The sequence below is a fragment of the Vulpes vulpes genome, chromosome 13 (genome assembly GCF_048418805.1).
Source record: "Vulpes vulpes isolate BD-2025 chromosome 13, VulVul3, whole genome shotgun sequence".
NCBI classification, from domain to species: domain Eukaryota; kingdom Metazoa; phylum Chordata; class Mammalia; order Carnivora; family Canidae; genus Vulpes; species Vulpes vulpes.
The window spans coordinates 82,731,880-82,756,774 of record NC_132792.1 but is presented as its reverse complement, the minus strand read 5'-3'; the positions used below and the strand labels follow the sequence as shown (position 1 = coordinate 82,756,774).

The following is a 24,895-nucleotide window of genomic DNA, read 5'->3' as shown; positions in this document are numbered from 1 at the left end:
GAGAGGCGCGGCTCGGAGGGGGGCGGGGCCAGAGGCCGGGAGCTGGGTCCGCGCGCGCCGCAGTCCTCGCCGGGAGGGGCGGGGCCCCGGAGGGCGGCGGGGGCGGGGCGGGGGGCGGGGCCAACCTCAGGCGGGGTCGGGAGGAGCGAGGAGCGAGAGGCGCGGCTCGGAGGGGGGCGGGGCCAGAGGCCGGCAGCTGGGTCCGCGCGCGCCGCAGTCCTCGCCGGGAGGGGCGGGGCCCCGGAGGGCGGCGGGGGCGGGGCCGGGGCTGGGCGGGGCCAACCTCAGGCGGGGTCGGGAGGAGCGAGGAGCGAGAGGCGCGGCTCGGAGGGGGGCGGGGCCAGAGGCCGGCAGCTGGGTCCGCGCGCGCCGCAGTCTTCGCCGGGAGGGGCGGGGCCCCGGAGGGCGGCGGGGGCGGGGCCGGGCAGGGCGCGGGCAGGGGCGGGGCGCGGGACGCACCGCGCGGCTCCCGGGGCCACGGCCCGCTCCCTGCCCTTCCCGCGGGCGCAGCTGTGGGGCGGGCGGAGGCCGAGACGCCGAGTGGCGGGGCGAGGAGAAAGCGGTGCGGGGCCTGGCGTCCGGGCGGCGGGAGCCGGTGGGGGCCGGCGAGCAGGGCCGGAGGTGGCGGGGCCCGGCGAGGCCACGATGAAGCCGGACGGCGAGGACGAGGCGCCGCCCGCCGGGGGCCCCTGGGAGGAGTGCTTCGAGGCGGCGGTGCAGCTGGCGCTGCGGGCGGGACAGGTGAGCCCGCGGGCCCCTCCCGGACGGCGCGGCCCAGCGAGCGCAGCCCCGGAGGCCGGGCCGGGCGCCCCTCGAAACTTCGCAGAGTCCGAGCAGACTCGCGTGGGACGGAGGGGACCCTCCGGGGCTCGGGGGAGCGAGGAGCTAGACGCGCGGGGCTGCGGGCCGGGGCTGCGGGCCGAGCGGGGCGGCCCCGGGTGCGGGTGCGGGTGCGGGGAGGCCCCTGTCCGGGGTCCGGGGTCCGGGGTCCGGGGTCCGGGGTCCGGGGTCCGCGGCCCGCGGCCCGGGGGTGGACGAAGTCTTCGTGGTGTGCCGCACAGACCATCCAGGAGCCCGAGGGCCGAGCGGGGCCGCCACCCAGGAACACGCCCACGCGGGCCCGCTCGGTTGTCAGCGCGATGTCTGACCGTAGGTGACTTGACCTCTGCGTCGGAGGCCGCGGGTTGGAACGCACTGGCTGTGCGGATCAGTGCCGGGATCTAGAACGCCCCCCCCCCCCCCCCCCCCCCCCCCGGGCCTGAATGCCACGGCCGCTGTTTGTGTTTAAGGACCTCTGAGAAGAGCCTGGGGCCGGTCGTGGGCGCGGTTCCCCCACGTCGAAAGCCCTGGCGCGGAGATCTTGGCCCGCTCGCTGTGTGAGGGTCTTCCCTCCAGCACCCGAATCTGGACCTGCCCGGCCCGAGCTGGAAAGCGGTTCCCCTCAGTGTTTGGAGGGACTTGGTACACTGACCGGAGGAAGGATGGAAATCAAGCAGCAGAGCGAGAACGTGTGACTTGAGTTTGACAAGGGAGTGCGGTTCGACTTTTCTCGCTTTCAGTTTTGCGTGTGGTTACCCACCTTTTCCTCAGTACCCCAGTCAGTGCCTGACACGTTGTAGGCTCCAAGCCCTTGCAGTGAAGGAGCCCTGGTGGTTGTCCCAGGACCATCATGGCCCGTTGGACTGGGAAGATGGCTTACTCCTGCCTGGCTTGTCAAGACATAGGATGCTTCCGGTGATTTGGAGGGTAAGATGGACAGAAGCAGCACTGTGAGCAGATTGACTTTTTCTATCCAAACATCATTTTCTTCTTCAGGTCTAGCAGTATGAAAATGCTCTGCAGGTTTTCCCGGGGTGTTCAAGTCAGGCTCTTACCCACCCTGAATTTGTCACGTGCTCAGGGGACAGTGCTTTACCTTGGTGTGAATCCTCTAATCCCCTTTAAAAGTTCATTTCAACACTGAGCAGACCCATTTTGTGTTGGAGGGCCCTCCTCCTGTGGTTTTAAAGATGCAAGATTCAGCCTGTAGGGAAGGCATGACTGAAAAGGTGGGTTGTGAAACTTCACCCTGTGGCTCTGTCACCTTTCCTTCCTATAGGAGAAGGACTCCAAACTTTGAGAGCTAGAATGCTGAGGTTTGTAGTTACAGGGCAAACATTCCTACTGGAAAGCAGATCCACTACGTGCAGGGAGCACTTGCTCTCACCCTCCTCCCTCGCTCTCAGGCCCCTCACTTCCTTTCTAGAGTGAGCATCATCAGGATATTTAGTAACTTTTAGGTTCCACCATAAAACTCTTCTTCCTTGAGACTTTAAGGAGAAGCCAGCTTAGGATTCTGATACTACACTGTAAACCCTGGTGAGTTGTGATGGCTTTCTATGGTTTTTCTAATTGAAATCCTTGAAGAAACAGAAGTGTCTTTAAAACCTTTATTTTATTGAACAGATGCTTATACAGAACTTGTAATATGGCAGGCACAATTCTAAAGGCCTTATTAAGAGATATCTTAAGTTTTCTCAACTTGCCAACAACAAAAAAACTTTTTGAGAGTGGGAGAGGGATAAAATAAAGATTCTGCTATTAGGAGTCCGATCAGCGAGCCCAGGACTCTGGGTTCCCTCTTGGGCATTATGTGATGCTTCCTGCCTGCTGGGCAGTGGAGGGAAGAGTGGCCGGAATGGTCTATGCCTGGAACAAACAGAAGCCACACAAGGTCATTGCAACCTGTGTAAAAGTGGGACAGATCGTCTTAATAATGTTCTCATAGGAATCGAGTGCTGATTGGAAAAAAATCTGGTCTTTAGCCAGATACCCCAAAGAGGGATGAAAGGTAGCTAGTTAGTGCTGATCCATTTCTGAATCCTCCTTAGCTAAGGAGTATTTGGCAGAGTTACAGTGGCCCTGTGGCCCAACATGCCCACCCCCTCACCAGTACCCAAAGTTCTATTTTATTAAGTTTGTTCCTCTCAGCTGCTCCTGGGACAGTTGTGTGTGCTGAATTCCTGAGTCTGGGTTCTATATGCTGAAAGTAGTGTTGTGGGTCGGGGGCGGGGGGGGGGGGCTCGGGGGAGACCTCTGAAGAGATGAATGTCTCTGCCCTTCATCTTTCAGACATAGGTTTGGGATCAGGGCAGCCCTGCACACTTTGCTGCCACCTCCTCTTTACCCCATCCTGAGAAGTCTCTCTAAAAGCCACTTGCCCCAAAGTGCTGCCCTGTCCACAGTGGCTGCCCGGGTCCTCCTCCCTTCTTCCTCACCTCTCCCCAACCCATTCCTTTTTTTTTTTTTTTAAGATTTTATTATTTATTCATGAAAGACACACACACACACACACAGAGAGAGAGAGAGAGAGAGAGAGAGGCAGAGACACGGGCAGAGGGAGAAGCAGGCTCCACGCAGGGAGCCCGATGTGGGACTCGATCCCGGGATGCGGGGATCACACCCTGGGCTGAAGGCAGGCACTAAACCTCTGAGCCACCTAGGGATTCCCCCCACCCCCCACCCATTCCTGCAGGGCCCAACCACTCATGCTGGTGCTACACAGCAGTGCCTCCCTGGCTGTGGGGCTTCAGGGGGAAGACAGTGACTTTAGTTCCACTGCTGTCACCACCACAAATACAAATAGTAATATTCACTGAAATGGGTGCTTGTTATCTTTGATGTATGAACAGAAGTATCTCAGAAAACTACTTCTTTTAATTGTCCCATAGAGTAGATCCAGGTTTTGTTGGGCCTGAAGCTTAGACAATTTAGGAGACTTCTTTAAGAAAAAAAAAAAAAAGCAAAATTACAAATTGAAAATTAGGTATAAACATTGTTTAGAATAAGAAAAATCACAACAGTATACATTTTTTAAAAAAAGATCTTATCTATTTGACAGAGCACACAAGCAGGGGGAGTGGCAGGCAGAGGGAGGGGGAGACAGAAGGAAGAGGGAGGCAGAGAGAGAAGCAGGGTCCCTGGTGAGCAGGGAACCCAGTGTGGGGTTTGATCCCAAGACCCTGGGACCTGAACTAAAGACAGGTACTTAATTGACTGAGCCACTCAGGTGCCCCACAACAGTATAAATTTTAAGATGCTAACAAATATAACAAAATGCATACAAATAATTCTTTGTATTTATTCATGAGATACACAGAGAGAAGCAGGCTCCCTGTGGAGAGCCAGATGCAGGACTTGCTCCTAGGACCCCAGGATCATGACTTGAGCCAAAGGCAGCGGTTCAACCACTGAGCCACCCAGGCACCACATAAAAATAATTCTTTAGCTGCTTCTCAATCTTCTGTAATACCTTTTCCTCACATTTTTGGCTTCATATTTATGCCTTTGAATGACAAGGATTTTGTGGTATTTTAAAAAATATTTTATCTATTTATTCATGAGAGACACAGAGAGAGAGGCAGAGACACAGGCAGAGGGAAAAGCAGGCTCCATGCCGGGAGCCCAATGCAGGACTCGATCCCAGGACCCCGGGATCACGACCTGAGCTGAAGACAGAGGCTCAACCATGGAGCCACCCAGGCACCCCGATTTTGTGGTATTTTGAATGGAGCCAATAGATAAGTCCAGGTTTTCCTGTAGCATGCTAATTGAAATTGATTACTGATAGTCTAAAAAAGTTTATTTAGGCTTCAAACTTATTATTGGTAGGATCCTATAAATTTTTAGGATTGCCCTCAAATTTGAGAATCCTGTCAATTTTCTTCTATATGTTAGTCATAAGACATGGAAGAATTTTCTGCAGACTTCTAGTTCCATGTGGTCGCCTGTTTCTTTCCACCATCCCACGTGCCAGTTTGCACAGCACACACGTGCATGCTCCTCTGGCCCTGCCTGCCAGGTCCCCAGGCCAAGTCAGTCAGCGTGGTGGACAGTAGAAGCATTTCTGGAAGCCATTCCTCCACAGGATGGCTAATAATAACTTACAGACAGGTGTGCTGCAAACCCCACAGATCATTCCAGTCAGGCCCAAAGTAAATTTCATGTCCACTCAACTTGCCTTTAGCCAAGTACGCCAGGACCCACTCCAGTGCCACCTGACACACAATTATAATGGAGGTCGTGGCGGAAAGAGACAGTGCTTCCATCTGCAGTTAGAAAGCTGACTTTTGCAAAGTTGCAAAAGGTGTTCATGTGCGCCCTGGTGAAGGCTGTGCTAAGGGCCCTCACTGAGCCTCAGGGTGGGCCCGAGCCTTGGAGCCTCAGCTTCATTAGCCTCACAGTAAATTCACCTCTGTTTGCCGGTAATAGAATTTCGCGACAAGGCAGAAAAAGCAAAGCCCAGGACCCACCCTTGCTCAGTACTGCAGGCCTCCGGCCTCTCCGGGCGGCCTTGTGTAGCTGCGGGTGCTGCTTCCCGAAGCCCAGTCCCGGGAAGCCGGGCTGCTGTCCCCACGGCCCCTGGGTGGAGCAGCCCTTTGGCTGTCCAGACTGAACTATCTGGCATTTTCAAAACACACATTGCATTTTCCTGCCTCTCTCATGCTCCTTGAAATCTATACTCTCCTTCCAGGGTTTGGTTCCGGACCCTTTCCTTCACACACCTCCCGGTGTGACCTTCCCGGTCATTCCTGCGCTTCCTCCCAGCCTTGTTTGTCCCCGGTCTGGTCAGGACCAGAAGGTGCTCTTCTGCCCACGTGCCTCGCCAGGGCAGGGAAAACACGTCGGCAGGCTCTGGCTCCAGGGAACCCCCTTGTCTGGCTGGCCTTGCCACCACCGCGAGGTTTTTGATTCGTGATTTTCATTTTTATCAGTGATTCACACAGGGAATGTGACTGAGGGAATACTCCTGAGAGGACTGTGATGAAAACAGCAATGCCCCGTCCCACAACATCCTCATCCTGCTCCCTAGACATCTCTTTTTTTTCTGATCGTTGTGCCTGTCTTCTAAATCATAGGCTTCCACTGCTCATTCTGGAGCCTGTTGTAGACGTTGTGCTTGTTATGTTGTGTGGCTGCATTACCTGATTGGTCCCATCCCTGTCTGTGCTCACTTTCCTATGACTGTACAGTTGTAATGCACGGTCGAGCCAGGTATATGGTGGTATTACATATTTTCTTTCTTACGCAACTTGTACTTTCCTTTTTAAAAAAAAAAAGGCTTTTTTTTTTTTTAATTTGCTTATTAGCTTTCTGTGTACCCATCAACAGTCATCAGCCCAACTTACTGACAGAATTTTTCACAATCTCCTCAGTGTGGTCAAACTCACTGGGTCCATTGCTGCGGGGATGGGGTCCTCACACACTCACATGCATCCGAAGCACCTGGAATGCTTGTTAGGGTAGACTCTGTCCCATCCCCAGGGGTTCCGATCCACTAGGTAAGGAGTGGGCTGCGAACTGGTGTTCCTACCAAGTTCCCAGCTGATGCTTCTGATCTGGAGATGGCACACTTTGAGAACCACTGCTGCATTTTGTTATGTGAATAAATGACTGTTTATCCGGCTCTCGAGGAGAGGTTGGATCATGTCCAGTTTGGAGTTAACATGGACAATGTTGCTATGAAGATTCTTGCACGTGTCTTTTGGTTACGTATGTGTGCGTTTCTGCTGGGAATATTTTAATAATAGGAGTGGAGTTATTGCTGTGTCATCAGGTGTGAAAAACTGCCAGGCAGTGTTCTAAGTGCATGTAACAATTCCCACTGCTACCAGCGTGTAGGCTTAGGGTTCCTGTTGCTCCACATCTTGGACAACACTTGGTGTTGTCTGTCTTTTCCATTGTAGACAGTTTTATGGGTTTGAGGTGTTGTTCTAATTTGCCTGACCCATATGATTAAGGAACCTAAGGGCCTTTTTGTGTGTTCCTTGGCTTGGCTATCCCTGTTTTTATGATGGTGGTACTAAAACGTCGATTAGAAATGTATTCATCCACCGAACAAATACTGAGTAACTCTGGAAAGGACTGTACCTTTACTCAGTGTGATAATGAGGCCCGGGCCATCCTATCTGGGGCTCTACAGGGCAGTAGGGAGCCCGCCCTGGCTGCTGTGTGGGGCCCCTGCAGCTCCACAGGGGACCAGAACTGGATATCTTAAAGGAAGCTGTTCACGTGGTACAATGAAAAATGAGGGTGAATTGACTGGGCTGTGGTGAAGAAGGTGGTAGAAAAGCTGCATTTCCAGGGCTAGGCTGCCAAGCTTGCTGTTGGCGGGGAGGCGGGGGGCGGTGTGGGGAGAGCAGGGATGCCTTCCAGGGTGTGCGCCTGCAAAACTGGTTGAATGGACTTGCCATCTCCCAAGGCGGGGAAACGGCAGGAGGAACAGGTTTGGAGGTGGAAATCAAGTATGTTTCCAGCACATCAGGCTTGACTTGCCAGTGGGTTTCTAAGTGGACGTGTAGAGTTTGCATCCACAGTTCAGAGGAGAGGTTGATGGTGGCCACACCAATTTGGGAGCCCTTGGCCTGGGGTGGGACTTAAGGCCAGGTCCTTGGACCAGGAGAGAGCCAGTTTGTCCACCTATGGGCTCCACTTTAGGATGATCCCAAGACAAACTCCTGGATGTTCTCTGGGAGATTCCCAGATGTCAGTATGTGGAGGCCTCAGGTCACTCATTTCCTTCCGAAGATACTTCCTGTTCCTCTCCCACCTGGGCTCAGTGTGCCCAGCTGCTGGAGGAAGGGAGGTGGTGGGTGGCTTCCTCGCCTCCGCTGGCCCCATGCTGCATTTTGTGCCCCAGGTCCAGGTCTTCTGTGTCTGCTTAGCTCCGCAGTGGCGGGGCAGGGCGGTGGGCGGGGGGGGGGGGGGGGGGAGGTGGCAGCCAGCACTTACAGTTGTAAAACCTTTGCCAACATTTGAAACCTCAGCCAAGAGAGGACTCCCGAGAGACAACTGGCAAGCTCAGAGTAGCAGCTGCCCTTGGTAGGGCACACGTGGTCCCAGTGTCCAGGACCCACCCCTCCCTGACCTGTGTTTGAGGCCAACTGCCATTTTCCTGTATGCCACTGTAAGGAGAGAGGCTTGTTTCTTATGCCCACTCTTTGAACAGGAGCTGGGGTAGGGGGTGAGAAGGAGCACTTTGTTTCAGGGGCATTTGCATCTGCACTGGCAGCAGGAGCTGTGAAATCCTGCACGGGACTAAAGGGCTTGAGGCAAAGGCTGGTGTCAGTCCCACACGGAGGCGAATCGGCCCCTGCAGCCCTGAGAGATTTCCTTGCTAACCTAAACACAGCACTCATTCGCGGAGGTTCCAGTCATTGGGGCTGAGGGGAGAGGAGGCTGAAATCTTACCACTTAGCTAGAGAATGGAAGTGATGCTACTGAGTTCCAGCACCCCCCCCCACCTCCCCAACCCCCGGCCTAGCCCTACAAGTTGCAGGGGGGGCTGGCTGGAGGAGCTCCGCCCTGAGACCCTGAGGGGCAGAGTGGAGAAGGGGACTTTTTTTCCCCCAAGAAACTGTTAAAGAAAACTTTTAATATTAAAATAATTATAAATTCACAGGTAATTGCAGAAATAGTACAGAAAGGTCTAGTTTCTGATTTCATCCAGTTTCTCCTGATGGTTATATTTCTACATCATGGAATATTACATAAGACTAAAAAAGGAGGAACTATTGATGCACCCAACAACGTGGATGGCTCTCTGAGTGAAAAAAAATCAGGTTTCAAAAGGTTGACTAATGTCATAGAAAATTCATATAACATTCCCCAAACAACATAATTATGAAGATGGAAAAGCGGTTATAAAGTGGTTGCTGGTGATTAGGGATCCCATGAGGAAGGTGGCAGGGTGAGGAGTGTGACTATAGCAGGAGGGAGATCTTTGTGTTGATGGAATGAATGGAATGGTTCTCAGTCTTGCTTGGGTGGTGGTTACATGAATCAACACATGCGGTAAAATGGTGTCCAGCTACAACACCCATTTTACCAACGGCAATTTTTAAATTCTGTTATACGATGGTTATCTAAAGTAACTTCTCCATGAGAAGGGAACTTGAGCACCCAGGCTCCTCTCTGTCTCTTGGCCTCATGAGGCTGGAACCAAAGGCTGGCTGCTTACATTTTTCTCCTATGGGAGGTGAGGGAAGAATTCAGCTGAGGGGCAATGATGTACCCAGGTGTTAAGCCAGTTTCAGGGTCTCCGTATCCACTGTCCCAGCTCCCAACCCCAGGGGGCCAGGCCAGTGCTTGGGCTACCTTCTGGTGTACTCAGCATGAAGCAGGGATTGCAGCCCCCATCCCCCACCCTGGCCTCTTGGGACAGAAGCCTAAGCCATTAATCACCATAGAACATGGGGTGGCTGTGGAAGCCAACTTCCCGGAGCCACCTTCCTGGGAGGATCCATACCTGCACCATGACTCTCAAAGGAAAAGCAGGATTCACTGGAGAAGTTGGGGGACATGCTGGGGAGGGGGAGGGGAGGTAAGGGGCTCAGGGCAGAGAGAGAAGATGGACACGCTGAGTGGAGAAAGCCAAGGGCATCACTCAGGAATGCCAAGAAAGGCATCTTGGCTAAAGCTGAAGATAGAAGAGGAAAGTCAGGCCAGTGGGTGGGTGGGCTTGGGGGCACAAGGAGGCCCTCAGTGGGGGGTAAGGTTGCAGGGGGGTGTCATGCTCAGACTGACCAAGGTGAGTCTCGATGATGGTGTGCTGGGCAGCCTTGGCCATGGACAGTCAGGCGACGGAGACCTTGTTGTGGAGAGCCCCTGGCTTCCTGGCTCCAGCTGGGTGAATTCCAGTGCTGGAGAACTCCACACCATGAGGGAACTAGGGAGTCCTAGGGTGCTGCCTCCAGCCAACAAGGCAAGATTTGGAGTGCTTGTTGTGGAACCTCTTTACCTGTACTCACAACTGTGACCATGGGTCACTTTCCTCATTTCTTTGTGCCTCAGTGTCCTCACCCTTCACATGAGAAGATCATTATTACCGTCAGTTATTGTGAGAGTCACTGGTTGGTATGTGTGACTGCTTGGAATGGTGCCGGGACAGAGTGAGCCCTCAGCAGGCGTGAGTGCCAGCAGGGTGATGGCCCGGTCATGGGCCAATAGGTGGGGGCCAGGGACCAATGAGCTCTTGGACACTTGTAGGGAACGGTCTGAAGTGGAGAGAGTCAGACAACACAGAAAAGGCCGCTGAGGCATGGGTGAGGGTGTCCTCAGGATATGACACACGAGGTGGCCAGGTGCCTGATGGAGCTTGTTCAGAGTCATGATGGGGTGCAAGGAGGACCATGGAGAGCGGGGTGACGGGAGTGTAGAAAGTAGAAATGGCAAGTTGCAGGAAACTTAGCCGTGAAGCTAGAGAGGGAGGCAGTTACATGGAGAGCTTTGAGATTTGCTGGCCTGGGACCCCAGGAGAATCTGATGTCCATGGCCCTCCTCTGCTTTAACCAGCTCCTCCTCCTTCCCGTGGCTAAAGGTCATTTGGGAGGTATTAGCAGATGTTACCTGCTGCCCCCCGTACCATGTGATAGCCAGGCAGGATTCACTTTGTAGGTTTTACTGATTGTCCTGTGTGTTAGGGTTCTCCAGGGGAACCGATGTTGCAGATGAAGTCCAACGGCATTCGGCGGGAGAGTTCTCTCGCAGAGCAGCAGCATCAGTCTCCCTCTGCTCAGGCCTGCAACCGATTGCATGAGACCTACCCATATTACAAAGGTCAATCAGCTTTACTGGTTAAGATGTTAACCTACCCAAAACACCCTTGCAGAAAAACCCAGACAACCATTTGACAGAATACTTTGGGTACCCTGTGGCCCAGTCAAGTTGATGCACAAAATGAACCATCACATCACACTCACTTGTGCTCAGATCTGTCTAGAACCTGAAGTGTAGGGACACCTGGGTGGCTCAGTGGTTGAGCATCTGCCTTGGGCCAGGACCCTGGGATCAAGTCCCAGGCTGGGCTCCCTGCATGGAGCCTGCTTCTCCCTCTGCCTGTGTCTCTGCCTCTCTGTCATGTGTCTCTCACGAAGAAGTAAATAAAATCTTTAAAAAAAAAAAAAGAACCTGAAGTGTACAGTCAGTATCACCAGGACTACGCCTCCAGTAGCCGCCTTTTCCCAGCCCAGCAGAGGAAAGACCCGTTGCATGTTGGAAGCCCCACTTCCGGCAGAGTTCTTCAGGGGTGCTGTTCTGTGGCTTCTGGAGCACACACAGGTTGCTCTGTAGTTCTGGGTACTTGCTGTACTGGGTACTTGTGTTACTGCTGGGGGCAGTAACACAAAATCAGGACGGAGTGCAGGCAAGAAGGAGGATCAGGACAGGACCGTGTGTGATGCCTCTGACACTGTAGCTGGGGGCGACCCTTCCTTTAGTTTTGAAATGCAGGTGTCAGTGACTAAAGGCCCGTATTTTATGTATTACACAGTAATGGAATGTTATCTGGAGGGAAAGACCCAGGCCAGGAGGTCTATGAAGCGTGCTTCATTAGTGAGCTGCTGAAAAACATTAATTAAATAACAGCACATGCTGACTTACTGCTGGCAGAGTGAGAAAGTTTAAGTTCCCTAAGAGCAAAAATAGCTGTAGTAAAGGGCTTTAGCAGGGCCTGTCCCAGCAGCCCCGTGGGCCTTCCCCGGCAGATGGGCCTGTGGCCAGAGGCCCGGCCGCTTGAGTCTACTGGTGATTTATTGAGAAAGCACAGCACTCTCTCACCACCATTCCTTGCAGTGTAGAAACGTTCATGAATTACACTTTTCTTAACCCAGCATTTTGTCATCCCACCTGAGATCTGTACATTGTGCACAGGCTTTTGTTTTTTTGTTGTAAGTCATGAAGGTCTGGCAGGATTTGCTCTCAGGAACATCAGGGCGGCACAGAACTTTGCAGGTGTGTACGTCATTTTGTGTTCGAGACCATTACCTAGGAGTCCTCTTTTCCTGCCTGCAACCTCCTGGTGTCTGAGGTGAGGCTGTTACTGCAGAGGAGGGCACAAGGGCTCCCAGGAGCACAGTGACAACCCCCCGCCTTGGTCTCCCGGGTGGAGCTGGAATTCAGACCTGCGTGATTCCAAACTGTAGGGGCACCGTCTGTGCTCCCTACTGATGTTATGAGATGGGCCCAAGTAGGAATTGCATTCCATATAGGAATTTTTCACGTGCAGTTCCTCCCCGAAGAACTAGAGCTTCCGAGTCCTGGGCCACTGAAAGGAGGCTAGTTTACACCGCTTCCCCACACCTGGGAATCCGCTTGAGTGTGGAAGTCCCATTACGATGCCTTTTGCCTTGCTGGGCCTGGGGCCTGAGGGGCAGGGCAGGACCTGTCCGATGTCCCCAGGGGCGCTCAGGTGGAAGGCAGAGCCCTCCTGCCCTCCAGAAGCGTCCAGTGGATGAGCCTCGGCAGTGCCTCCCCGTGATGGTGTGTGTGGTGACTGGGATGTGCCAGGTGCTGCGGGAACCCCTGAGCCGAGCAGAAGGGCCTCACCCGGGCTGAGAGGGCGGAGGGCTCCAGGGCGGCTTCCTGGAGGAGTGGGCCGTGAGCAGGTCCTCAGGAAAGACGGGGTCAGCCACCACAGGAGGAAGGGACATCGCGTCCAAAGACAAAACTGTGGAAGGGAGAACTAAGAGTGACAAGGGGGATGAGTGCTATGCAGACTGGCCACAGAGGTCCTCCCCAAAGGACACAGGCCTGCTGTCCTCTTGGGGGGCCCAACAACTCGCAGGGGGTTCCAGGACATAGAGCTGCTGTGCTTGAGGTGGACAGCGCTTCAAAGGAGCAAGACAGAGAAGGTGGGGAAGCAGAGCAACGTGGGCAGGTGATACAGGCAGTGCGGGAAGGTCAGCATAGTTTGGGGATGTCACTCAGAAATGGGATCTCGGGGCTCAGTCAGTGAAGCGTCTGCTTCATCTCTGGTCATGATCTCAGGGTGCTGGGATGGAGCCCCACGTCGGGCTCCCTGCTCAGCGGGGCATCTGCTTCTCCCTCTCTCCTCACCCTGCTCGTGCTCTCTCTCTCTCTCACACTCACAGTCCTTCTCTCTCTGTCTCAAATAAATAAACAAACAAATACATAAATAAATCTTTTTAAAAAAAATGGAATCTACATCCTTGGGTGTGTAACTGGATGAGAGGGAGGAATTAAGGTGTCCCAGTGGGTGGGATCCAGGCCCTGAAGGAGCAGCAGCAGGTGCGACAGGGCTGGCCGCAGCACCTGCAAGTTGCCAGGGAGCAAGGTAGGCGGTGTGGCCTGCTGTGCTGTGAGGGGACATGGGCGTATGGAAGCTCCGTGACACGTGCCCACATTGAAACAATCAGAGCACAGGAGTAATAAACATTAATAGACCTGATCCTGGAGACCCAGGATTGAGTCCCACGTTGGGCTCCCTGCATGGAGCCTTGCTTCTCCCTCTGCCTGTGTCTCTGCCTCTCTCTGTGTCTCTCATGAATAAGTAAATAAAATATTAAAAAAAAAAGAACATGATTAGAGACTCTCCTCCCAAATGCATAAATCTCCCCTTCCCCGATGTGATTTGTAGTGAGGGGCCTGGGTCCGCTGTGCCCAGATGGCATCGGACGCTGCCCACGCTGCCTACACAGGCCCCTGAGCACGTGTCTCCTCCACACAACAGAGCCGGGTGTCTTCAGGATGGGGAAGACCAAACGCGTAAACACCAAGGCCGTTAGATATGGCTTCACGAGCGCACTTGCTGAAGTCTTCAGCTTTCGTTACCTGTGAGCTCAGTGTGTAGCAGCTGAGAAATCGTCATTCAGATGTTCCCCAAGACCTAGCCCCTCCCTAGGCTGCCAAATCTACTTGGGGGAGGTGGATACAGGGGCCAGGCGGACGGCTGCGGAGTCTCAGGAGGCCAGCTGTGTGGTTTACACACTTGGAGGGCGAATGCCCTGCTCTGCCTGCAGGAGTCGGAGGCTTGTCATAGAGGAGGTGATATCTGAGCTGAGTCACAGAGAACACACGGGCAAGGAGGAGGCTGGCGGTTCTGTGGGGGCAGGCTTGAGGGTGAGTGATTACTTGGGCTGGGGCATAGCAGTCATGGAGTGAGGAGGGGCAGGACAGGAGAACGCAGAGCTTAGGTGAGACCTGTGTGGTAAGTTGGTGCTTTGGCTTCCTTCACAGACTGGTGACAGAAGCAAGGCTGGTTCCTTTCTCTTCCCCACAGCAGCCCAGTTAGAAGCCTGGGAATGGGGCTCTGCTTCTCCAAGTCACTCAGGTGACTGTCAGGTCCCTGCCAGGTTCCCTGTCACTTGTTGTCTCAAGGAGTTTCTCTCTTCCCATGTGACCAAAGCTGACCTCTCACCACACATCATCAGCTGGTGGCAAGGGGGGAAGGAGGAGGGAGTAGTGTGCAAATAGTGGCCTTTTAAGGATGTGACTCAGAAGTTGCACATATCCCTTCTGTTCACATCCTCCTGGGCAGAACCCGGGGCCGGACCTACCTGCACAAGAGGCAGACAGATGTGGACTGTTGACCTTGCTCAACCTGGGGCTTCTGTTCCTGAAAGGAAGAAGAGGATACCGGCTATTTGGGATCAAATAGTCTCTGCTAGGAGGTCAAGTCTCAGGAAGCTGTGGTTATACCACCATTGGGAGGTTTTTGTTTTTTGTTTTTGTTTTTTTTCCATTGGGAGTTTTGGATCCTCAGAATGCTAGGGAGCTGCTAAGTGCTTTATGCTGGGGAGATCCATGATAAAGGGCAGGGGTTTAGCAAGCCCTTCTGGCTGCTGTGCAGTGAGTGGACAGGAGTGCCCTAACGCAGATTTGGGCTGGCTCCAGGAGGTGGGGCTAGTGGATGGAGGCTGGAGGAGGAGATGCCAAACACATGTTAACTCTCACAGGGTAACCAAAAAGCCTCAGTAAGACAAAACAGAGACTGAGGTGGTCCGTGTTCATACAAACTAGTGGTCCAGTTGGGAAAAATGTGCAGTCTATTCAAGCAGGCTGAAGTGTATTTTCTTCACAATTCAAAAAAATTTTGTGCACCTGCTCTATGCCAGGTACGATTCTAGAGGCAAGGAGTATGTGATAGGGAACCAAAGCGAGCAGCTCCTGCTCCCTGGGGAGACGTACTACCAACAGAGGGACAAACAAGATGATTTCAGATGGCATGAAATTTTGGATAGACTAGAAAATATGAAGTCCCTGGAACAAAAAGAAATTTGGTTAGAATCAGCCAGAAAACCGGAGTGGCCGAAGGATAGTGAACATGGGGGTGGCCTGTGGGATTTGTAGGTCTGGGGCTTTTTCTTAAAAGCCATGGAGGTCGTTGGGCAGCTCTAAGCATTAAAGTGTTAGGAGCTGACGTATGTTTAAAGATCACTGTTGCTTCACCAGAGACTACAGGGCACGTGGTTGGAATTGTAACATTGAACTCTGCATACAATACGTGTGGAGAGGGGCAAGGGCAAGAGGAAACCCGTGTCCTCTCAGGGCAGAGGTCCCAGGACACCCCAGCTCCTGAGGACCTGTCCTCATTCTGGGGTTTGAGAACCTGCTCTCAGCCCGGCAACTCCTGTGTGGCCCACAGGACCGGTGTCACCATAGAACTTGTCAGAAATGCAGATGTCAGACCTCAAACCCCACACCTTCTTAACCAGTTTTCACTTCAGCAAGATCTCTGATGACTCATGCACAGTGAACTTTGAGAAACTGGTGGCATGTCCTCTGGTCTTCCTCTCTCCTTCCCTAGAACTATATGCATACATACCCCACACACAACCTTACACACTCCCTTCACACCTCCCTACACACATGTCGCACAGGTATCACACACATACACATATACAAACCACGCACATCACATGCACACGTGCAAACCACACATATATCACAAATGTGCACATATAAACATACACACCACAGACACCCCGACATGCCACACTGAATTGTCATACAAGATACAAGCTCACTGCTACGTGACCTGTGGAACCAAGGTCTGGACTAACCCAAGATTTAGGGATCCTTGGATTACGAAGCCATGATACAGGGGTTAGATTTGAAGAGTTTCAAATTTATAAGCAAGGAACTTGTGGAGATTCCTTTGGTGGGAACTTACTGTGTGCAAATTGATGTTTTAAGGAGATTAGCCTGACAGTACTAAGCAGGATGTTGCAAATAGAAGGGACAGGAAGGGGATCCCGGGGCGGCTCAGTGGTTTGGTGCCTGCCTTCGGCCCAGGGGGTGAACCCGGGGTCCTGGGATCAAGTCCCACACATTGGGCTCCCTGTGTGGAGCCTGTTTCTCTCTCTGCCTGTGTCTCTGCCTCTCTCTGTGTGTGTCTCATGAATAAATAAATAAAATCGTTAGAAAGGGCGGGGGGACAGGAAGGCCACAGTGGCAGTGTGGGGACTGGCACAGAAATATTCACAGATTTTGCAGGAGTGCTATATGCTTTGTCTTTTGCATTATTTACAAAATTACCCTTTAGATTTTCTGTCGTATGTGTCTGTTTGCCATCAAGATGAACAACAGGAGCCCCCTGTCTAGGCCTAGCACTTCTGGGGGCTGGCATTAGGAGGGGGCCATAATGTGAGCCGCATAAAAATGGGGATCGCTCCATGTCTCGGGGTCTCTTGCACAGTCTTTAAATTCCATGGGCAGCCCTCGTCTCTACAGACTAGGGGGTCGTCTCCTCCTGCCATCATCCTCTTCGACAAGTGGGACGTGAAACAGGCCCTCAGGAGACATTACCTAACATGGAGTCTAGGTTGCTGAGTGAGTGATGGTGCTCTGGAAGGAAAGGCAGGGTCTTGGGGTAGCAGCCAGTTTGGAAGGCAAGGTCTGAAGTCGTTTTTAGGTGTCCTGACTTTGTCATTGTGCTGAGGGAAACACTGGGTCGTGACACGGCCTGGGCTGGAGAAGGCGTAATTTTTATTACATAGAGTAGACCTGGTCCTTCTCAGGGTGCCCTGTGACTGATTAACCACTCCACCTGCCCTCCCATCTGGGCCTTCCCGGGGTCCCTGGGGAGGCCCCCTCTTCCCCGTGCCTCTATACTTGCCCGCAGCAGGTCTGGCCCAGGAGTGTTGGGGCTTGCACACCCACAGCCTACCTGTGAGCCCAGACCTGGGGTCAGGGAGGCCCTGGCACCTGCGCCAGCCCATGTGTGCATCCGCTTTGGCCGCTCAGTGGTACCCTGACTGAAGCAGCAGGGAGAGTGCCTTTCTCTTGGTGGAGTACCCCTTACTCTCTCCAAAGGCTCCCCATTTGAACGTTTATAATCTGGATGCAAGAGCATGGTCCACTCCACATGATGCAAGATACTTTTTTAAAATTATTTTTATTTTTTAAAGATTTTAATTTATTCATGAGAGACACACACACAGAGAGAGAGGCAGAGACACAAGAAGAGGGAGGAGAAGCAGGCTCCATGCAGGAGCCTGACATGGGACTCGATCCCAGGTCCCCAGGATCACACACTGGGCTGAAGACAGTGCTAAACCACTGAGCCACCCAGGCTGCCCAAGATAATGTTTTTATAATGAAATCAAATTCTTGGGACTCTGAGGGCAAAGGTTTGTCAGCGACATCATCTTTCATTGAGTGGAGCTTCATGCTCTTTAGAACCACTGTTTTTCTTTTCCTTCAGAGAAAAATTGCTCCACAGGTAGGACAAGTGAGCCCTTCTTTCTGGTGAAAGAATAGTGGATAGTTAGGCTCGCTAGACGCCCCGAGAGAAGTTCTGGGGTAAGAACTTACATCTGGGGTGATGTAAGGCCCCGGCGGCCGCCATGATGGAAGCAGCCCATGGCCTTCAGACCCACACCCACCGCCTACTTCGGTTCAGAGCTTGGGTGCAGGAAGTGAGAGCACATGTGTTGGGGGACCCGGGTGCTTGTCAGGTAACTGCCTCCTGTACTCTTCTGTACTTTTATTTCAGATCATCAGAAAAGCCCTTTCTGAGGAAAAACGCGTCTCAACAAAAACATCAGCTGCTGACCTCGTGACAGAAACAGATCACCTCGTGGAGGGTTTAATTATTTCTGAGCTGCAGAAGAGGTTTCCTTCACACAGGTAGGTGTGTCCCTCGGGAGGGGACTCAGTCACATGCTGCCTGCGGCTAACTCAGGGTGCCACGCCACTGGTTGCAGGGGGCAGACGTGAAACAGGGGGCCTCACAGTCTGCCTCCCCTATGTTGATTGCCATGGTAAACACAATGTTTTCATCCACCCTACTGTCATCTTGACAACACTCACGTCAGTATGTTACCTTATAAATACCGAGAAGCCTCCAGTTCTGTAACATGCTCAGGGGAAGTGTTTTAGAGTGTTACGCAAGTGTCCCCTTATTTCTGGAGGGACTTGGAGCCAGTTCTATTCTGTTCCCTGTCTGAGTCAGCCTGGTGGCCCCAGGTCTACCACCTGTTGGTGCGCCCCCGCTGGTGCTCCGTGAGGCATTCTTCCCGGCAGGCTGGCATCTGCCATAGGGAAGGCTGCTCTCCAACCCTAGCAGGTCCTCATGAGGACTCCACCTTCTCCAGAGCAGAAGTGCTTAACCCTTTTGGGGTCACCGTGTGGAGACTCCAATGCAAACCATTAATGTTTTCCTCAGAAAAACTGAAATATGTATGCAGTATTTTGCATCTAGTTCCAAGGGAACCCTGGACCTCAGCGGAAGACTTCCCTTGAGCTCTCAGGTGGGGATGGGGGCTTCTCAGGCCCTCCCTCATCCCTGGAGCTCTACAGAAGAGAGTTGGAAAACCACTGCCTGGATGGGAGGGCTCCCTGTCCTCACGGAGGAGGCTGGATAGGGACTCTTGGATTTCTAGGTATGTATCGCTGATGGGCTTACAGAGCAGAGACATGGAAGGCAGTCTCCCTCAGCATCCATCTGACACAGGGTGGACACAGTAAAGTTTTTCCCTGTGAATGATTAAATGAAAGAAGGGTCAAGCCAGTGTTCAAACATACCTCCTTTCTTCCCTGTTGTTTCCTCCTAACTGGTTAGGTCATTTCAGGGTCACCAGCTCTCCCTTCAAAATTCTCTCTGCCAATGGGTCGTGTTTGTTTTGTTTTGTCCACAACCTTTGTGTGTGAGCGTCTGTTATTTCCTATTTCCTTATTCAGTGTGAAGTCAGGATTCCTGACATCTGTTGTAATATTTTAGAAGCTCGGAAATGTTTATGATTTTTTAACTTTTTGAAACGTGAAGTTAAATGGGAATGTCAAACGAATTCTATAGATTGCTTTTATTCTTTGAGAGGGAAAAACCGCAGTAACCAAGGAACTGTTTCTAGTTGAGGAGCTATTTTGGTACTTGAGGTTTCTGTGGTACTGGCCCAGGTGGCTGTCGTGGAGGCAAGGACTGGCTCAGCTCTGTGGAGTCCTAGTAAAGCCCTGGAGGTCGCCGCAAGACCAGACGTAGTCATCGGGCTCCCAGCAGGTTTCATTTAGATCACTCTGGACAAACAAATTCTGAAACGACATACATATTGTGTGTGTTGGCAGCAGTGGTTTGGGTCCACTCTTGTGTCAATATGGGACATGGATTCCATTTGACAAGGTGTATTTAAATATTCATTGCTGCCATATCCCAGAACAAATATGTTCTATGAGTGACCGTACCACCTCCCCCAGCAACCCCGCTCCACTCTGCAACCTGGGGTCCCCAGAGGATCATCAAGCTTTGAAGCTCCTTTGGAAAACCATTGACCCAGAGCACTGGCCCTCACCCAGGGTGTGTGCCAGGCCCACCTGGGCTTCTGTAGCCGGCTAATGCCAGGCCTCCTTCTCTGAAAGAGCCCTGGGAGAGTCAGATACACACACCTGACCAGGTATCTGTGATTTAGAGTGATACTTCCCAAAGTGCCAGTCGGGCTGTGAGGGATGAGATGTGGCTGCCCCATGGTCACCCCTGGCTCTTTGCCACTTGCTTCTCAGCTCTGAGGGCAACACCAGGATCCAGAGAAAGGCTGGATGTCCTTCTTCTACTCTGTTCAGTTTGCCTAGAAAACTCAAATAGATAAAATAATTTTTCAACATATCTATGCCAAGTGTGGTGTGGTTTTTTTTTTTTTTTTTTTTTGCCAATGACTAGGATTCAAAAGAATTTGGGAGGATTTAATTATGATTTAAATCATAGACAAATTGACGAATTTGCGATGAGAAAACTGCATACACATGGTAAAATAGCATACTGTAAGCTTTCTGTATTCAAAGTATTTAAATATATCCCTTAAACAATGAATTAGCATAAATTTGCCTATCATCCTTTTTTTAGGAAGGACTCCGTGTTATTCTGAGCTTATGCCAGTCCCCATTTTTAGTCATTTATGAAATAATATTAACGATTGCGACTGTTTTATTTTGAATAAAATAAGAAATAACCTGGTGTAGGCTCCCTGTTATTTGTTTGTTTGTTTATTTATAAATATTTTATTTATTTATTCATTCATGAGAGACACAGAGAGAGAGGCAGAGACACAGGCAGAGGGAGAAGCAGGCTCCATGCAGGGACCCTGATGTGGGACTTGATCCCTGGACTCCAGGATTACACCCTGGACCGAAGGCAGGCACTCATCCACTGAGCCACCCAGGTGTCCCTGCTCCCTGTTTTATTATTTTATTGTACTCATTTGTGAAATCCAAAGTCTGGGTCCCCAATCTGGGAGACAGGAGTATGCTAAACCAAGGAACTGTAAGATTTCCATTTGCTACTGCCCACAGCTTTGGCAATTCACCCTGGTTCCTGGGATCTCAGCCTCCTCCTCTAGGACTGAGGCACCCAGCCAAGGTCATCCTGTGGTGGTAAAGACAGAAAGCAAACCAGCAGGTCCAGGTTGACAGTTAAAGCCCAATATTGGCATTGACCACATTAGCCCGGTCTCCATCCAGGCCTGCCTTTGTGGAGTGCCTGAACCTGTTTCTAGTTGATGATTTTGACTGAGATCCAAGTTCTGCAACTTTGGGAATGTTCAGTAGTATCACCAAACCATATTTATATACACGTTGTCCGTGTCCCTTTTGTCTGGGTTAGCAGAGGCAAAGGGAGGAACTAACTGCCCAGGACACCTAGCTGCCTCCTCTGTCCCGGCCTGGGCTCCCCTTTGCAGGCACGGCCTCATCTATCATGGTGACTCCTATGCCTTGCAGCATGCCCTCTGTGCCCTGGACTTGGAAAAAATACATTCCTAGCCACCACCGGCTATACACTTGTTTTCCACCCCTTTCCCACTGAGTTTTGTGCTGGGCACTCATGTCATCAGACAGCGGAGCCTGCTGCGATGCTGGCCAGGCCTACGAGCATTAACTGGCTCCCTAGTGAACTGCAGGGTGACCTTGACCTTGTCACAGAGTAAACAAACCAGCCAGAGAAAAAGGCCTCCATGCACTTGGCCGTCAGAATTATAAGAAGGGTTTGTTAGGACTATAAGAAAAAAAGAGTAGTTAAATTATGCAACAGAATATCATTCTAACTCTTACCCTGCTTTGAACCTTGCCCCAGGGGCTGCTTTCCTCTTGTATGTTAGATAGGCTTGTGAAAGGGCCCTTGAGCTCCCTAAATTTAGGCACGTGGATTTTTTTTTCTATTGATGTTATGGATCTTATGTAGCTGTCCAAATGCTTTTATTAAGGTCTCTGTTATTTCGCACGTCCATCTGCAGAGAGCTGAAGAATGGTCTCGCCCATCCTGTAGGTACTGGCTCCCCGCAGCGAGAACAGTCAGGTTTCAGTGAATAAACTACATCCCTCCTCACATAGCAGGGAGGTATTTTTGGTGCCTCAGAAGAGTCAACACAGTCCAGGGCCCTGCCCCAAAGTGCCACGCACAGGTGCAAAGCAAATAGCAAGATGACGGACACTCCTTCCCCTCTGTTGCCTCGGGCAGCTGAGTAGAGAAGAGAACTCTTGGGTGTAAATAATCAGTCAACTGCTGGGAAAGTCCAGAGCTCTGTGTGATTTCTTTGAGTGCTTATCGGAAATGCTGTGCAGAACAAAAGCTGTGTCAACAGAAGCATTGTGGGTGCTGCCTTCCCCGGGCCGCCTGGTGACCCTGTCGACCATGTCGGTCCCACCTGTTTGGCTAGTGAGCCAGCAGCTCTCCTTGCCCTGTGTGTCCTAGGAAGCCCCGTTGGTGCACTGCAGGCTGTGCTACCTGATGCTTGTGTTAGCTGCCAGTCCTGTGAAGACTCCCCTCTTCCTTACCAGGAGACCCCAGCAAGGGCTCCCCCCAACTCTAGTAGGTACCAGCTTCCCACTTAAATCAGGTTCAAAAAGAAATAAAACTCCACATTCCTCCTCAGCTCCTGGGAATTTATCTTTGGATGTGAGTCACTTCCATTTCTATCTTGACCTCACTGCTTTATCGACCTTGTGCCCAATTTAAGATTTGGCACCTGATCCCTGTCTATGTGTGTTTTTAGGGTGTGATCCCTTTTTCTTTTTTTTCTCATCCTTTTTTTAAAATTTATTTATTCATGAGAGACACACAGAGAGAGAGGCAGAGGCACAAGCAGAGGGAGAAGCAGGCTCCCTGCAGGGAGCTCAATGTGGGACTTGATCCCAGGACCCCAGGATCACGGCCTGAGCCACCCAGGCATCCCATGACCCCTTTTTCTTTAGAAACATAGTCACAAGTCATGGCATGGGAGGAAAATCATGTAGCTATAGAAGAAGACATTGAAAGGAGATTCAATTCCTTGTCTTTGGCCAAGAAAACTGACAGAGCTAATGCCTTGCGTAATCATCAGTGATTCTGCGTACCCATCACCTGCCTTCCTGCTGCAGTCAGGAGTGCAGGCTTCACTGCCTGGCTGCATCCTGCCCAGCTTGGCTCCTCTGACTTCATGTCCTTCATCACACTCTGTCTACCATCTAGACCTGCCAGCCTGGATCACAGGATACAAATGACCCAAACCCCGAGGAGGGGGAATGATGGTAGGGAGGCAGTTCCCAGCGGAGGAGGGGAGGAGGGGACCAGAAGCAAACAGAAGCTAGAACTGGCATCCTATGCATCTCTAGATTGTAGGCTTTTGGTTGCAGACTGTGCTCACCCAAGCTTTTTCTGCACGGGAGCCATTTGCTGGGATATGGATTTCTCAGGTGTCTTACTTCCCCATCCCTGGTGCTCTGGCTCTCCTGCATGGGTTTCTCCAGGAGACCGCACCTGGGTGGAGGTGAAATACATAACCTGAAAATGATACATGTCCACTCATCATACACACTGACAGATTTCAGATCCTTTATCAGACAGAGGGGGTAGATGGTTGTGTGTGTGCACATAGGGCATGAGTTTCCTGATGTGTGGAATGGGAAAGGTGGTCCCAAATGAATTATGGAGCATGTGACAGTGCTGTAGTGATGAACAGGGACGTCACAACGCATGGCACTGGTTCTTCCCTCTCAGTGTTGCAAAGACAACACTTGAGATGTAGCCAGTGGGAGTTAAAGAACTTCATAGTTTTTTGAAATTGCATTTAATTTCAATTATTTAATTTCAAACAGCCCCATGTAGCTAGCTGGTGCCACATTGGACGGAGCACTTCCAGAGGTTTCTAGCCCAGTCTTTTTATTGGCAGTACAGTATCCATTTCATCTGCAAGCTTATTGTTGCCACATCTTAGGATAGGCGGTTCCTCTGGAGAAAGTGGTTCTAGGAGCCTTTCGAGGCCCAGCAGGAGGGCCCCACTCTGGCCTTGTCGGGGGCTCAGCAGCTGCCTGATGGCCACAAGTGACAACACACCAGATACCAACAGGAGGACAGAAAATGTTTCTTGTGTTTCACTCATTTATCCTTCTTATAAAAATATACTGCCTTCAGGTCTCCTTTTTCTCCAGTATAGACATGGACATAGCATTGAGAAGCTAATGGAAGGCTCTCCACAAGGCCTTGGGTTCACACATAAGCAGGTGTTTGCTCAGCACCTGCTGTGGTCTGGGGCCTGGTGCGACAAGGCGGTACAGGGGCAGAGCCCCCCCCCCCCCCCCCCCCCCCCCTGCTTAGTGGACCTGGGTTTGTTACATGAGTCATGGCCCAGGCACTGTCATGTAAGCTTTGTATAGGGATGTGTTTTCCTTGTTCAGGTTCCTGACAGGAAATAGCCTGCTAAGTGTGGGTGGTCCCAAAGGGGCTTGTCTACAGAGGACTAATTATAAAGGAGGGGGCTGGGAACGGGGTCCACTGTAGCTGGTACAGGGCAGTATGAGCCTGAGTGCTGGGTTGGCCCTGTTCCTACAGGCTGTGTGGGTACCAGAGCATGAAGGAGAAGATGTGGCCTACTGAGGGGCTCGTAGGCCAGACACCAGGATGGAAAGGGCCTCTGAGGGGATACGGCTGCTCCTCTTTGAGCCTGAATGGTGGGCAGTTACAGTTGTCACCTTGTCTTCAGTTCAGAGGAGGCCAGGCTGCAGACAGACCTGGAAGTGTCAGCTATAGGTGACATTGAGTGCCTCAGGTCCAGTGAAGCAGTCCACCCCAGCCACAGCACTACCGACGGGAAGCTAAAGCCGCCGGAGCCCTGGGCCCTGCACCCTGGCCAGCCTTCCTCTATCATTTGTCTTCAACCTTTTCTCTTCCAGACTAGAGTGAGAGCAGAGTTTAGCTTTGCCTTAAAAGGTCTGTTTCTTAATTTTCTTAGTGTTCTTTATTCTTGTATTTGTTCGCCTGGCCCCCTCCCATGCCTTGATGTTTTCCCAAAACTCCTGCATCAAGGTGTCACTTCATGTTTTCTAAATCCTTCTGAGCAGGTAGGCCAGCAGACAGATCGAAAAATAGATGGGCTTTTACAGAGTCGGCCTGTGTTTGACCTAGAGAAACCATGATGAAATCTCTGCTGTGTCTGCTTTGTCTTTGATGGGACTGGAGGCAGCTTGAAGTGCTTTATGTTGAGTTCTTGGTGAGTTTTCTCAGGCTAAGCTCCTGCCCGCCACAGGTTCATTGCAGAAGAATCTGCAGCCGCTGGAGCCAAGTGCGTGCTCACCCCCAGCCCCACCTGGATCGTCGACCCCATTGATGGCACCTGCAACTTTGTGCACAGGTGAGCATAAGCATGGGTCACCCCTA

The 24,895-nt window shown here is 51.9% G+C and overlaps 1 protein-coding gene across 2 annotated transcripts in view; it reads left to right on the top strand.

Moving 5' to 3' along the window:
• The first annotated feature begins 454 nt into the window (after nt 1-454).
• IMPA2 (inositol monophosphatase 2) overlaps nt 455-24,895 on the top strand; it is a 45,177-nt gene continuing 20,736 nt past the window's right edge. Inside the window, exons 1-3 of one of the 2 annotated variants that reach the window (XM_072734865.1) lie at nt 455-741; nt 17,774-17,907; nt 24,765-24,869. In XM_072734865.1, coding sequence (XP_072590966.1) covers nt 646-741; nt 17,774-17,907; nt 24,765-24,869 — 335 coding nt within the window. In that variant the 5' untranslated portion in view covers nt 455-645. Of the gene's footprint in view, nt 742-1,313; nt 1,747-17,773; nt 17,908-24,764; nt 24,870-24,895 lie in introns of those variants that run through there. The other variant, XM_026005981.2, reaches the window with a different exon arrangement.